The sequence below is a fragment of the Vipera ursinii genome, assembly GCF_947247035.1.
Source record: "Vipera ursinii genome assembly, chromosome: 1".
NCBI lineage: Eukaryota > Metazoa > Chordata > Lepidosauria > Squamata > Viperidae > Vipera > Vipera ursinii.
Genome location: NC_139512.1, coordinates 163,272,641 through 163,288,918, shown reverse-complemented (window position 1 = coordinate 163,288,918; position 16,278 = coordinate 163,272,641). Strand labels below are relative to the sequence as shown.

Sequence of the window (16,278 nt, the reverse complement as noted above, 5' to 3'; positions counted from 1 at the left end):
CATCATCATCATTAAAATTTATATACTACTTCTCTCGCCAATAAGGTGACTCTGGCCATCTTATGAAGAGTAAAACGAAAAGAATTAAAATTTTTAAAGCTATATATAAAACTAAAACCAAAGACATGGTGGCTTGGGAATGAGATCTTCTTACCCTATCAACCATCTCCAGTGGTGAGTGCCCCCCTTTGGGCTGTAAGCAACCAACAAAACCAGGTTTTGATATCCTTCTGGAGGACCAAAAGGGAGGAGCAGGTCACACTTCTAATGGTAGAATATTCCACAGAGCGGGGACCACAATGGAAAAGGCTCTTTTCCTTGACCCATGCCATAACATAGCTTTGTTTTCTTTTGCCCTGCTGTCCTACATAGCTTTATTGAAACTTTATTATTCATAATAATTCCTCAGGATTTTTGCTCTGTCCCGTCAGTGATAGTCTCTCTATTCTACCCACTCCTCCTACTCATTTTGGTCTATGTGTATGTGTCTTTGCATTTTGTAACAATAGCAATTGCACATAGAGTTACATATACCACTCCAAGTGCTTTACAGCACTTTCTGAGCAGTTTGCAAATGTCAGCATACTGCCCTCAACAATCTGGGGCCTCATTTTACTAACCTCAGAAGGATGGACTAGTTTGCAGCCAGATGTTCAGCACAGACCTTGCCAATGTGATATTAATAGCCCAGGAAGAAACAGGAAAACCCAAGGAAGACTTGGCAATCCATAAACCATGATGGACTACACTCGTTTTGCCCTATTTTGATTCTCCTCCCCAGCAGCAGCCCATCGATTTTAGAACTACCTCCTTCAGAGCCTTCCTGATCCCAACGGGGCTGGATCCTGCTTTCCCGTCCCCCCTGCAGCTACCTCCTTTGGAGCCCTTCTGATCCTGCCATAGCTGCAGGCACGACATCAGCAAAGAGTGCTGGATGAGAGCTCCACGTTGCAGGACGAAGCAGGAGGATGCAAGCATCAGTCAGCCTGAGTCATGCGCCAATCAGCTGGAGCCCCAAGTTGATCCTGGGCGCTCGGCAGAGCCCCGGCAACACCGCATCTCCAGCTGACTTTCCCACAGGCCTACACTTTTACACTTTTTTTTACAGTGCTTTTCAACCTGCCGTACGCGTACCACCTGCCAGGTGCCAACGTACCACCAGATTGAAAAGCCCTGGCTTAGGAGAGTTGTCTCTCTCAGTTGATTCTTCATTTATTTCCTAATAGTCTTCTCTATCCTTATCAGTCAGGATGTCAGGCAGGCCATTCAACTGAGAATATGCTTTCTGAAATTTTGAACGATATTTTGTGTTGTCATTCCCAACACATTTTGGTGGCTAAGTATCACTACATAATATCTTTTGGACCTGACAGCCTTGTTTAATACATTTGACATCCTATATCACCGGTACATTTATGAACCCCGGGATATAATTTGTTGTGTTCAAATCTTTTGTTGTCTTGTTACATTGCAGTATTTCATGATGGATAAATTCCTGTGAATTTCCCCTTATTGCTTGTATCCTTACTCCAGAGTTATTTCAGCTACAATAGTCCTAGTGAAACAGTCACACAATCTTGGAAAAAAACATGCAGTTGTTGTAATGGCTGGTAGAGAGATATTTTGCTGTGCTATGCCCATAAAACTTCATTCCAGAAATTTGAAACTATGCCACTTACTTATCCCCAGCAACTACCTTCAGAAGTATATTCCTTCTAGATGTTTAATTTGGTCTTTAGACTATTCACCATATGTAGATTGATCTATTTATTTACCATTGTAATTTGTAATTACAAAATATTAAGTAGTGATATATTAGAATTACAATCTTTTATCTCATGAAAAAATAATTGTGTCATTATTGAATAATTGCATTAAGAGTTTACACAGCCCTTGTCTTATAAAAGGCTACTATAGCACTTTACAAAAATAGAAACATGATTATTCACCATGGAAGTATAACAAAGCAATCAGACAACTGCACAAGACTATCATTTGTTTTGTACCAAAACTCATGGAGGAATAACCATTTCTGTGCAGAACATACATTCCCCATAGATCCTCTGACTTATGTCCAGGCAAATTACAAGCTCGGCATTCTGTGCCTTGCTTTCCCAATCTGGGAAATCAGTTTGCTTAAAAATATTATTTTTAGTGCTTTCCAGATCAGTTGGGATTACAGTTCTCAAAAGTTCTCAGGAATCAAAAGCTATTACAGAAGATATACTGCAGCTAGAGAATAAAACTAAGGGAAAACTAGGTACCAGAGTTGTATGGGGAAATCTGGTTCACCAGTGAACGGTTATTATATCATATAAAAACATATTTTAACAGGGAGAAGTTAGGTATGGAAATGTTTAATTGTCTTCCATAATCTGCAGTTGTTTCCCTGTTAACTCTGCCAAAGTTTTCACACTGTCTTGCAGGTTTCTGTTGTGCGTTGTCAGATCTATTTCTATCACTGAAGATCTAGTTCAGTGATGGCATACCTATGATAAGTGTGTAAAAGGTGACAACGCTTGCCATTTAAAATATCTTTGCTTAAAGTAGATTGGGGAGACTGTTCAATTATTTGCGGGTCACCATTGGGAAAAAAAAAACATAATATCTGCATCTCTATGTGAAGAAGTTCCTATTTCACATGCAGGCACCTAAACTACCCTGGCAAGTTAATATTACAGTTGTCAGTTACCAGATCTTTAAAAGGTTCGTTTCAAGTAAGGAGAATGTATATAGGAATAAAAAACTCTGTTGATATTCTGAAGCTCAAATGCTCTCTAGGATGAGATTCAAAACCTTTCTACAAATTTACATTGCAGGAGGAAGGTTCTGTGTATAATGCCTTTTAAGTAAAGAAGTGCCACAGAAGTCATAAATTTGCTTCTGAAAAGCAGAGGCAGCCCTTTCAGATTTCAGTATTACAGTCCATTGGGAAAAAAGCTGCTTTTTAACCATAATTTTAAAATAAAAGGATCTCTGTATTATTGTTTATATGAGCATCAGTTTCATGAACAGTATATTCCTAACTTTTAATCTTTTTCTATCCATGCAGTATTCCTGATGTCTGAAGGCATCTGCTACCTAACAAGGTAAAGAATCATACCCTTTTTATATAACATAAGAAATATTTTCACTACTTCCTTGAGGAAAATAAGCCCTCAAGTGTTGCGACCAGCATTGTTGGACTTTGTGTACAAAGAGCATTCTGAATATCCTACTCATTCTGCTAACCTGGTGTTGTTACCCCAGATGGTTCAAACCATGTTCTCTAGAGATCTGGTTATTTCTCATGGAATGATACATAGGCTATCAGGGAAGATGCATAACATTTATTTAGTGTCAGATAGAGAGTATTAAATTTATAATGTCTTCACAATGGCATGCCAGAAACCTGGTCTCTCAAACAAGTGAATCCCCATCCATAGGATGCAGGCAGCATCTGAAACCATGCCCCCTCCAGTCTGCAGAAAATTACTCTCCACAGAACCTGTTCCTGGTGCCCAAAAGGTTGGGGTGGGGGGCCACTGTTCTAGATGATTCCAGCTAATTCATCAAAGTTACATAAAAGAAGACAAAGAGTACATCTGCTAAAATTTTACAGTCTTCCCAATCTGATGTGCTAGACTCCTATATCTCCTGTCCAGCATAGTTGCTACTATATATTTAAAGAAAAGTTATTCCAAAGTCAGTAAGAAATTTAAACTACAAAGTTTGGTGGCACCTATAAAGGTCAACAAATGTATTATAATTTTCATCTGCATCTGTGAAGAACTTATGCTGTAATAAATTTATTATTCCTGAAGGCTAATTTGTTGTTATTCCAAAAGATTATTGCTTCTAATTATTTGGGAATTCTTGAGAAAATTAAAGAGAGTTCTTAGTACATGGGTGTGTCATTTGACACCTTCCAGATGTTTTAGACTCCTCAGCTCAATTAGCATGGCCATTGGCAAAGTCTTGTGAGAATTGTAATCAAAATATTTTAAGATAGATGAACAGGCAAGAAAGTAGGAAAGATCAGCAGAAGTTGGAGATGAAGTAAGGGAATGTGTGTAAATGTTAAGGACTGAAGCCTTTCAGTACATTATACCCTATATGTAGTTCACTCCAGCAGGCTGCATACAGCTAGTGAGGTTCAGAGAGTTGAAAAGGAACAAAATACTTTATCAAGTGAGAGTTACTAGGCTTTTAATATCTGTAATAGAGAGGAGCAACTGTGGTCCCTAGGTACCTAAACTTATAAGTTAATTCCAGTTAGTGTTAGATCTTTCTGAATTGGAATAAAGCATCATAGGTGCATGGTAAATATTTGATTTCTTAATGGATGAATAGGCAGCCTACTTCAAAGAATTTGCACTAAACTTGCATAATTGTGTGGCATTCTTTATAGTGGCTGGGACTAATACCTATTGAAACTCAAAACATCTGTAGGGCATTCTTGGTTCAGTTTATCAACCATCCTATTAAATTGACATGAATCAATGTCAACATTGCTCATAGGTTCTTAACTTGACAGTATCTGTGGCTTTTTGTTGTGAAAAAAACAATATACTATAATATCAACCACAGCAACGAAGCAGTTTTCTGCAGATTTAATACAGGAACAAATCATGATTATCTTATCATTATTATCGTTACATAGACAGTTGTGTGTGTGTGCTTGTGTGTGCTTGCTTTAAATTATCATATTAAGGCAGAGGATTTACTGTATATAAGCCAGCTATGATCACTGAAAATTTGGCTTCAGATCTTTGTATGAGGGTAGATGAGCAAATTTGTGGCACCCTTATCCTTATGAATAAAAAGGTATTGGTAACAGAGATGGGCAAGCACTTAATCTGATTAGCTGAAATATTATATCATGCCTTTGAGGGACTTACAGCATTTAAAGATTCTTAACAGATGGGCTGCTGTCTTGGTAGCACATAGGTTCCATTAAAAATGCATGGTAAAAGAAATGATTGAATCCAATCATTTAAGATTATTATATGCTTGGACTTCCATCCTACATTTCAGCATTCTTGGTATTTCTTGGTGTTATTAACTTTCTGGTTTTGATCTTCCTGATACTCACTACGTGGCGCTGGACCATGCTTTTCAGAGGACTGTCTGTTTCAAATTGTTTCTGCTTGCCTCACAAGAACTAACAGGGTAGACATGCCCTGAATCTTTTCCATAAAACAATGTCATCATGCTGGATTCAGGAGTCACACTTTCTCTGTTGTACTGCTTGCTTTTGGAACAGTATGTCTCTGGAAACCCAAATCACCTAACCTGGTTAGCTTTTTTATGGCTTTAAAACATGATTATTCCCTCAGACATTTGAGTTGGTAGAGTGACTGAGCTCTGCTTCATGTTGATGTTTATTGTTCTTTTAACTAATTGAAATAATATCTCTGAGTTTGGACATTTGTTATTTGGATTGTTGGTTTTTCTTGTTAGTTTTAATCCTTGGACATTGTAATCCTTGTAACCAGAGTCATTGCCATATGAATAAATAATAATAAATAAATTAAAAAACAAAAAATAAATATCTCCCCTCCTTTTTCCTGTATGTAGCCGTGGGTGTTTTGTGTGTGTGTGTGTGTGTGTGTGGGTGGAGAGAGAGAGAGAGAGAGAGAGAGAGAGAGAGAGAGAGAGAGAGAGAGAGAGAGATGAATAAACATAAACACAGAGAGAGAAATGTATAGTTACATTAAAAATTGGAAAGCCATTTCATTACCAAAACTAAAGAATAATAGGGAGCCTCAGTGAAACCAAGGAAGACATTTCCAGGCTCTACAGTGGGGATTTTCCACTGCTAAATCATGTTTGCACAATATTTTGGAGTACTTTCAAAAAGAGGAGAGGAAGACCTTCTAGCCAATTTACTGAAACAGGCAATTTTGCCTGTTTGCCTATAAAAGGTTTTGAAGGTAATCCACTGCACACACCCCCCCCCCCCAAACAATAACTGTAGATATTGGCACCACTCTTAAACAGATCAAAAGAAGCTCTCTAAGCTGTCGGACCAAATATAAGTCCAAGAGGCAACAATGCTGGCTAGATACAGTTTGAATAAACTTGCATTAGATTCCTGGAATCTTGAGTAGGAAGGGGAAAAAACTGTAATTGGCACTGAGAATATTCCTAATCAAACTCTGTTGACAGAATGGATTTTTAAAAAGGAACAACTTAGTCTACCTGGTGACTTTTTAGTTGAACATGTGAACAATATCCCCATTACACAAAGGTTACGAGTTGGGACAAGCTCAAGTTTGTGGGGTTCATCAATATTAGCCTTGGAATATACTTATTTTAAAAAGCTGCAAATTATTCTGTGATTTCTGATCTTGAATGCAATAATTTGGGCACTTTCTTACAATCCTTGCTTATTTGAATGTTCAAACATTTTTTTTTGTTGTATTGCAAATTTTATTTTCTTTAGTACTTTCATTTCTAGCAAGTTTCATTGTTGCTTAGATTCTTGGCAATTTTTTCATCAGTTGTCTTTTAAATTCCCGTTCATGTTGGTGGCACTGGTTAAGGTGCTTCTGGTTGAAAGGATTAGCTGGTGACATCACCATTACCCACCTGTGTTTTAAAGTTAATTTTATGCATTTGATGTTATTTTAGCATCTAGTTGTACTTTCTATTTATTACTTCTTTTTTTGGTTTTGCTACTAGTTTATAGAGAAACTTCTTATAGGGTTTATTTGTTTCATAAATGACTTAGATGAGTGTGTAGAAGGGCTGTCCATCAATTCTTCAGACAAATAAAAGTGGGGAGGATTGCTAGCACATTAAAATATTTATAGGTTCAAAGGATCCTAACAAACGTGAACATTGGCCCTATCTGACATCATGTAGTTCAGTACTGAGAAGTGCATAGGTTCTGGATAGGCAGCACCTGGCTCAACAGTAGTACTTATAAGAAAGATATGAGCATGTGGGTAAACCACAAATTAAGTATGACCCCACAATATGTTTCATCTGTGAAAAAGATCAATATTTGGTTCCATCAACAGAGGTATCGTATCAGGATCATCATCAGTGATTAATTCTGCTCTATGCGGTACTAGTCAGGCTGCATCTACAGTATTGTGTCCAGTTCTGGTTTCCACAGTAAGTATGATGCTAAGAACCTAGAAAGATTTCCAGGAAGAACAAGGATGATGAGAGATTTGGAGATTAAATCCTATGCAGAACAACTAAATGAATTGGATATGTTTAGCCAAAAGAAGAGAAAGCTAAAGGGAGGCATCATAGCAGTCTCCCAAAAGTTTTCACAAGGAAGAGAGTACAGTGGGTGAAATGTTTACAGAGGGAGATACAAACATGAAGTAAGGAGGAATTTTCTGTTTAGGAGAGCTATTAAACAGTGGAACAGTCTCCTCTGTAATGGAAAGTTTTCAAGTTTAAAAGCAAAGATTAGGCAGCCAATTGTCTTAACGTTTGTGTGACAAACCTATGTTATGGGTAGGGATCCCTTCCAATCTCAATAATTCCAATAATTCTGTGATTCATTCATAACCTCTGTTGACCCATCTTTTGTTTTACTGCGATTCTTATGTACTTTACAGTATTCCCATTATGTTAAAATTGTTTTCCCTGTTTTCATTTCCATGTTAAAAAAGTGGGCAGAAGTGTGACCTTATACACAGACATTTTCACATCTTTTAACAAATATTCATTCCTCAAAATAGACCTCATCTAACCCAACTACCTGTCTAGCATTATTATTATCATCATTTATTTATTTATTTATTATTTATTTATTTATTCGGTTTATATACCGCCCTATTCCCAAAGGACTCAGGGCGGTTTACAAGGCAAAATTTAAAAACAATCCAATATAAAATTAAAATAAATTAAGTCTAGCCACAAAAATTAAATCACAATTTAAAAACATTAAACCCCTCAGTCCAGATCAGATAGTTCAAAGAGCCAGGTTTTTAGGTCCCGGCGAAATGAACGAAGGTCAGGGGCAGTCCGGAGTTCCGTTGGCAGTTGATTCCATAGGGCAGGTGCGCCCACAGAGAACGCCCTCCCCCTGTGGATCGCCCGTCGGCAATCCTTGACCGGCGGTACCCTGAGGAGGCCCTCCCTGTGGGAGCGCACAGGACGATGGGAAATTGACGCTGGCAGCAGGTGCTCCCTTAGATAATCCGGGCCCATAGTGTGGTGGGATGGAGGGTTTGTTGTCACTGTGTGTTGGGGGGAGAGAGCACAGGGGGAGGCTCAGCTAATCTCAATGTACACATGTTGTACTTTGACAATAAAGGTTTATTATTATTATTTAGGGCTTTATAGGTCATCACCAGCACCTTGAATCTCACCCAGAGGGCAACTGGAAGCCAATGCAGCTCGCGGAGAAGAGGTGTTACATGGGAGTATTGGGAGACTCCCATCACAACTCACGCGGCTGCATTCTGCACCAGCTGAAGCCTCCGAGTTGTCCTCAGGGGCAGCCCCATGTAGAGAGCATTGCAGTAGTCTAGCCAGGAGGTCCCGAGTGCATGGGTGACTGTGCGTAGGGCGTCTTGGTCCAGATAGGGCCGTAACTGGCGCACCAGGCGAACCTGGGCAAAAGCCCCTCCTGGCCACGGCTCCTATATGATCTTCCAAACTGAGCTGTGAATCCAGGAGGATGCCCAAGTTGTGGGCCCTATCATCATCACCATCATCACAAGGTTTCCTTATATGTTTATCTATTGACTACATTAAACCACTAAGGAAAATCATACTGTACATTCTTGCAACGTATTCCTTTTTAAAAGCAATTGAGAGGTTCAAGAAAATTTTTCGCAAGAATTTCTATTTAGTTAGGAAAAAGCAAATAAATTTCCAAACAATTAAATTTAGAAAAAATAATATTTTGAAGCAGACACATCAAACTTGCAATGTCATGTGACGTTGCACGACGTATGGGAGCTTTTTTGCCATTTACAGTAATGGGGTGGGCGCAGTCCAGCCCGCGGGCCGGTAGTTTGACACCCCTGTTTACTGAATGGGTTAAATGCAGTAGAATGTTTCCATCGGCAAAACTAGTAATTGGAAGAAGCCGTTTTCCCCCCTTCAGTATCCCTCTTATTAACAGAATCTGCTTTGGAAGTTTCCTGCCTCTTATGAGCTGATTTTGAAGACAGTAAAAATATTATTGTGGAAGCAGAAACCTGTTGTCATAATTTTGAGTTGGGTTTTTATGCATACTTAATGTTTTAAGGGAGTAGAAGGTGTTGATGCTATTGATTGTTTTTCTTGTTATCTATCTCTTCTTTCAACCTGCAGCCTCCCCAGCTGCCTCTACTTCTTCATTTTATCACCTCTTGACACTTTAATGCTGTATTAACCGCCAGGAAAGCTGACAGGCCCTAGAAAAAGAATGTACAAGGAAAGATAGGATTGCTCTATGCATACTCCAGTATGAGATGACTTAGTCTTTGTGCTTTACACTTGAGAATGTTATTTCTTCTTCTACGTTTGATAAATAGATGGATAGAAAGACAGATAAACAAATAGATGTAAATTATAAAATCCCTTCTCAACGCTATGGATAATATGTGGGTATATATGTATGGCGCTCTATCTCTCTGTCTTTGTCTGTCTGTCTCTGTCTCTATATATATACACACAGAGAGAGAGAATGTATCTCTGTGTGTATAATATCAATTATATATGTATAAATACATTGATTATATACATACAGTATATAATCAATATATATTTCTTGTTCTATCACATTGAATGAGAATGGTAAGAAAAAGTACAAAAAAGATTTTCACCCCAGCATTATTTTGAAATAATTATGTGATATTAAGGAAGACTTAGATTGGAAATCTATCTGCTTTACTTTTATGGTGCTGCTCTTAATAATAAAATTCAGAGTACAAATCCTATGCTGCATTAAAGTCAAAGGAAATATTTTGACAGCTGGTCATGGATATCCATATAATATATAGGACTTGATCCTGAAATTTAATTGATTCTTGCCTAGTTTGCAACAGTGGTAGTAATGTTATACAGTTGCAAGAAAAAGTATGTGAACCCTTTGGGATTACGTGGAGTTTTGCATGAATTGGCCATAAAATGCGCTCTAAAAGTCATGTAAGTCACAACAATAGAAAAACACAGTCTGCTTAAAATAATACTACACAAACATTAGCTGTTGTCAATATTTTTTTTGGACAGCAATGGCTTCCTCCGTGGTGTCCTCCCATGTACTCCATTCTTGTTTAATGTTTTCCTTATTGTAGATGTGTCAACAAAAATGTTAGCATGTGCCAGAGATTTCTGTAGGTCTTTAGCTGACACTCTAGGATTCTTCTTTACCTCATTAAGCATTATGCGCTGTGCTCTTGCAGTCATTTTTACAGGACGACCACGCCTAGGGAGAGTAGCAACAGTGCTAAACTTTCTCCATTTGTAGACTGTCTTACCGTGGACACATGAACATCAAGGCTTTTGGAGATACTTTTGTAACCCTTTCCAGCTTCATGCAAGTCAACAATTCTTGATCGTAGGTCTTCTGAGAGCTCTTCTCAGAGCTCTTTCCTGCCAGGCATGGTTCACATCACACAGTGCTTCTTGAGATCAGTAAACCCAAAACAGGTGTGTGTTTTTAAAGGGCAGGACAGCTGTCAGCAACACATCCAATATCATCACACTGGTTGGAGTCAAGGTTGGCTCACTCCTGGCTCCAATTAGCTCTTGGAGAAGTCATTAGGCTAGGGCAGGGGTGTCAAACTCAATTTCATTGTGGGCCGCATCAGCATTGTGGTTGCCCTCAGGGAGCCGGGTGGGTGTGACCAGGGTGGGCGTGGCTGGAGTGCATGTGGCCTACTGGGTGGGCATGGCCAGGTCTACATCGTTCGCGTCAAGGGTACCTATGGGGGCCTGGGCAGGAGTGGGACAGATCTGAGGGTCTCTGGCAGAAGGAGATGGGACCGGGACAAGTGCCAAGGCATGGTCCACTGGAGGAGCCTCACTGTTCCTCTCAGGCCATGCGGGGGGGAGGGGCTGGATGGTGGCACGGAGGTCAAATGCCCAGCCCAGCCCTCAAGCACCCAAGGCACTAAGCCCAGCCCCACTTCCCCAAGGGGGCGCCCAGCTGCACTTACCTCCTCCTCAAGGCTGCTTTTTCCACCTTGCACTGTGAATGTTTCCATCTTATGTTCAATTAAAACATGACAACAGCTAATGTTTGTATAGTATTATTTTAAGCAGACTGTGTTTTCTATTGTTGTGACTTACATGACGTTTATAGAGCGCATTTTATGGCCAATTCATGCAAAACTCCACGTAATCCCAAAGGGTTCACATACTTTTTCTTGCAACTGTAAACAGTTTTATATGTGTATTTCTATAGAGGAATATTTATAAAAAGACAATGAATTAGAGGGATGAATGTTTCTATCATTTCTCCATTATAGTCAACTATTACATATATCCATATTTAACAGGAAAAAAAGAAAAAGAGAATAAAAGAAATTGGACCATCATATTGTATTTTCATACTGATAAAAAAGAAATTTCCATCTGGAAGATAATTGCTAAAAGAAGATAATGACGACTGTAGTTTGCAAAAATGTGAATTAGTTTTTGTTTCCTGGTGAACTATAGCTTGTGTGTGTCATAAGCCTTTATATTTCTGCATGAACAGCAGTCTCTGCAGAATTGTTAACAGTGAAGCTGTATGATTTTTATTTTTATTTTTAGCCAAATTGAATCCTTTAGTGTGCAGCATATAATAAAACAATGTCTTCTGAAAATGCTGACTAAAATGATACTATTTTATTTAGTTTTCAGCCTCAATATTTTCTCTCTTTCTCTCTCTTCCCCCACCACCCCCTTCATTTTTGTAGACATGAAGCATCCAATATGTCCTGACCACATGGCTGGAGATAAAAGTGTGAATCCATCAGCAGTTCGAAGGGACTTTGATGATAAAGGACAGAGATATGATAGGCCAGACTATCGATTAAGTAAAGAGAAAAAGAAGATGATATTTTCCTTTTGTGATGTGTGCAATATTCAGCTGAACTCAGCAGCACAAGCTCAGCTTCATTACCATGGAAAGTCTCATCTGAAAAGAGTAAAACAGCTGAATAATGGGAAGATACCTACAAATACAAGCAATTTATTTGCAAGTTCCAGCACAGGTGGTACTATTATTGTTGTTTGATACTTATATAAACACCTACCAGCCCTTTATGTTTCAAGGGTCAGAAATATTGAAAATTGCAGTGTTTTGCCCAGTCCCAATGCCATTGTTGGAATGTGCTTTTTCTTCAGTTCTGTAGTTTTCACTATTCCTCTCAGTCCCTGGGTAGTTGATGCACATCTGTTTTCCATGCTAGCTAGTATAATGAAGTTAATACATTATAGCAGAATGGACAACCTTTTCCAGCTTGGATTTGCACTTTGTCTCTCTCTAGGGATTTGGGCTGCTGATGCTGTGATGTTGTTGGAGAGGACAGGACTAACATTTTCAGATCTTTTATTACTTGTGGGCTGAGGGAGTTAAATGGCAATAGATTTAAGCAGTGCTTTTTTTGTAAAAGAAAAAGGTGCTGGAACTCACACATGTCATACAACCCTCCTTGCCTACCCTACAAGGTTCCATCCCAAAAACGTGCCGGAACTCCATTCTGAGCGGTCTATGAGGAAAAAAAGATTTAAGGCATCTATTGTACTTATCACAACTTCCTTGAAGAGCACTGGTAGTTTCACTCCCTCAATGAGGTGTTAACAATCTCCTAGATCCAGGGAATTATTTCCCTGATTGCTGCCTGAAGGAAGTGGAAGGGGCAGGGATCCAGCCCATAAGTGATATAAGATGTCTTAGCACGCTATTCATTTAATGGGGGATTTCAGGCTACAAGGAAACCAGGTAACTAAGTGAACCGATACTTCAATAAATGTCCTGGATCCTGCTCACAAGGAGATGAGAAGGGAATACAGGTGGCTTTCTCCGCCAAATGCTGTTTAATATCATTGTGGTGACGCAAACTCTTCCCTTTTTGTAGATATACCTTATTGTGATGCAAGCTTTATTCCTTTCATATGTATATAGCAGTGTTTGCGAACCTATGGCACGCATGCCAGAGGCGGCACTCAGAGCCCTCTCTCTGGGCACGCGCGCCGTCACCCCAGCCCTGCCTCCCCCCATGGCCCCCTCCTCACTAGCAGTCCCCCTGGAGGAGAGTCGCCCGCAGGTGCAGCCCATGCAGAACAGTGCAGCCAAAGACATGGCAGCCAGGCAGTGGGGACAAGACTCCACCTTCACGCCTCGTCACGTGCAGATGCTGCAGGGTGCGGGCATGGCCACCATGGTGCTGCTGGGCCACCTGGGCAATCTGCGGCAGGCCGTGGAGGTGGTGGGTGGCCTGTGTGGCGGGGATGGTGTGGGGGGCAAGGGCAGTTGGGCACTCAGTCTCTAAAAGGTTCACCATCACTGATATATAGTATCACAATGCATGTAAAAAGGGGGAAGTGGTTCTGTTAGGATGGTGTAACTGCTTTTCTCATTTGTCCCTTCCTGTAAACACCTCGGATTATTGCAGTGGGGTAACAGGTCCCAACTTAATTCAATAAGAAAAGGGTTGATATAATTGCAGATACTGTATGGTATAGATGTTTTCTGATTCCTACCTTGCTTTTTTATATACCTATACATATATAGGTATTTTGGATTGCTAACAAAGAATTAAAGGGAGACTGATATAGCTATTTCAAACTTATTTGTTCTCATCAGTCAGCCACACCCTTCTGAGATTCGAACCTGGGCTGATTGCACGTTAGGCAGTTGTTTTACACACAAACACGGATGACTCTGATTTCAGTCTTACCAATATGTTGATGATTTGATTTAGGCAGTGAGTTAATATATATGTTTATTTAAATTTTGAAGCCAGCAGGCAGAGCCTTATCCTATTCTGTTTGTTTTCTTCAATAATGTCATGGCATTTCAGATTAGAAGAAGATATTTTCTACTTCATGGACGTATCCATATGGTTCTTTCAGCAAGATGAAAACCATTTGCTGTTGCTTTTTTCCAGAATATTTTTACTTCCCAAACTTTTTATGAAGGGTGATCTCCAAAGGATTATATTTAAAAAGAAAATGGGATATCAGTGCACTCTGAATCTTTTTGACAGGAAATAAGGCACATTAAAGGTAAAGGTAAAGGTTCCCCCGCACATGCGTGCTAGTCGTTTCCAACTCTAGGGGCCGGTGCTCATCTCCGTTTCAAAGCCGAAGAGCCAGCGCTTGTCCGAGGAGGTCTCCGTGGTCATGTGGCCGGCATGACTAGACGCCAAAGGCGCACAGAACGCTGTTACCTTCCCACCGTAGTGGTCCCTATTTTTCTACTTGCATTTTTATGTGCTTTCGAACTGCTAGGTTGGCAGAAGCTGGGACGAGTAACAGGCGCTCACTCTGTTACGCGGCACTCGGGATTCAACCCACCAAACTGCCGACCTTCTGATCGACAAACCTCAGCGTCCTAACCCACTGAGCCACCGCGTCCCTGCAAAGGCACATTATTCTTCCTCTATTATATGGCCACATTTTTTTTTGAAAAAAGAAATGCAGTTTAATTGTTTAATTAAACAAGGTATGGTTATCCATGGTGTGTTCCTGACTAGCATTTTGAGATTAGTCAAGTCAACTAGCTCAGCAATAAAAGAGATGGGACTTATTTAGCTAATAAGTCAGCATGAATCATATTTAAAATTCAGTCTTTCTTTAGCTATTGTATCCTTATAAAGTCTACCTTGGTTTTTAAAAGTTGAACTTTTAATGAGCTGAATTAAAATAAATCTGATAATATTCAGTATCCTATAAGATGAAGGAAAGTAACAAACTATTTTTTTCTTAATTTAGTTAGTAATTTATCAATGTTACAGTATTGTGTGTCTTTCCTGCAAGACTACAACTTGACATACATAGGCATTTGTCTCCAAAATTTTCTCATAACAAAAACTCCCCAGGTTGAGAGTTGAGATATGATTGGTCCAGTGAGTTTTTATGGTTGAGGATGGACTAGAATCTGGGCCTGGTCCCCATAATTAAACCATACTTCTTTTTTAAAAAAATGTGGTCATATAATAAAGGAAGAATAATGTGCCTCTTTTCCTTTCAAAAAGATGCAGAGTACGTTGATATCCCATTTTCTTTTTAAATATAATCCTTTGGAGGTCACCTTTTATAAAAATAATATCCATCAACCTTTCTTATATTAAGATAGATGGAAAAATGTCTTTGTCCTTAAGAAATACGATCTAGGGGAGAGAGAGAGGTAGTTGCTTTTGAATGACTTTTGCTAGCACAGGAAAGTATTAATGAAATGATAGATTTAAACTCATCTGGGGAGAACTTGTTTGTTTTCATAGATTAAAAAATGTTTGGCCATTTATCCTTTGGAAGTTTCACTTTCTTTATAATTGTTTCTTATAAATGTTTTGCACTTTCTAAAATAGTCTCTACTTCCAGCTATTTTTGTTTGGTGGCACTGATAAGACATGTAAAGATCATAACCATAGCCAGTTGAGCTGTCTGAAACAATAAAATTGGAGTAAATAGAAATAGATGGTATTGCTTCAAGACTATATTTGATACAGTAAGAAAATAACTTCCCATCGCCCTGTGCGCTCACACAGAGAGGGCCTCCTCAGGGTGCCATCGGCCAGACAATGTTGGCTGGCGACTCCCAGGGGGAGGGCCTTCTCTGTGGGGGCACCTGCCCTGGGGAATCAGCTCCCCGTGGAGCTCCGGATGGCCCCTGACCTCCGGTCCTTCCGTTGTGACCTTAAGACACTTCTTTTCCAACAGGCCGACCTGGACTGATGATAATGGGGTTTTAATATGGTTTTAACATTTTATTGGTTTTAGTTGGGGCTACGTATAATTTAATTTCCTCTTAATATTTGTATCCTATTTGTATTTTATTGTTGTTAGCCGCCCTGAGTCCTTCGGGAGATAGGGCGGCATATAAGTCCCAATAAATAAATAAATAAACATGTAATGTTGGCTCCTTGCTAATGAATTAAGTGCTAGACTGCACACTTCATTGCCCCTTCCTAGAGCAAATATTCTTCCCCTTTTTAGCCAAGAGTAAATAGCACCGGTATTAAATTTTACATGGATTTGTATCTGACAATATTTTTTTATCTCATCTTGCCATAAAAATGTTCAAGATGACCAACAACATACAAAAGATAAAAGCAGAAACAAAATTATTAAAATTTAAATGAACAACTAGTTCAGAAAAATCTTTATGGTGGTCCATGACCAGGC

At 39.3% G+C, this 16,278-nt stretch overlaps 1 protein-coding gene across 1 annotated transcript in view; it reads left to right on the top strand.

The window, feature by feature from the left end:
• Positions 1-16,278, top strand: part of ZNF385B (zinc finger protein 385B) — a gene marked incomplete at its 3' end in the record, with an annotated part of 227,949 nt that overhangs the window by 35,263 nt on the left and 176,408 nt on the right. Inside the window, exon 2 of the mRNA XM_083376007.1 lies at positions 11,844-12,140. Coding sequence (XP_083232133.1) covers positions 11,844-12,140 — 297 coding nt within the window. The remainder of the gene's footprint in view (positions 1-11,843; positions 12,141-16,278) is intronic.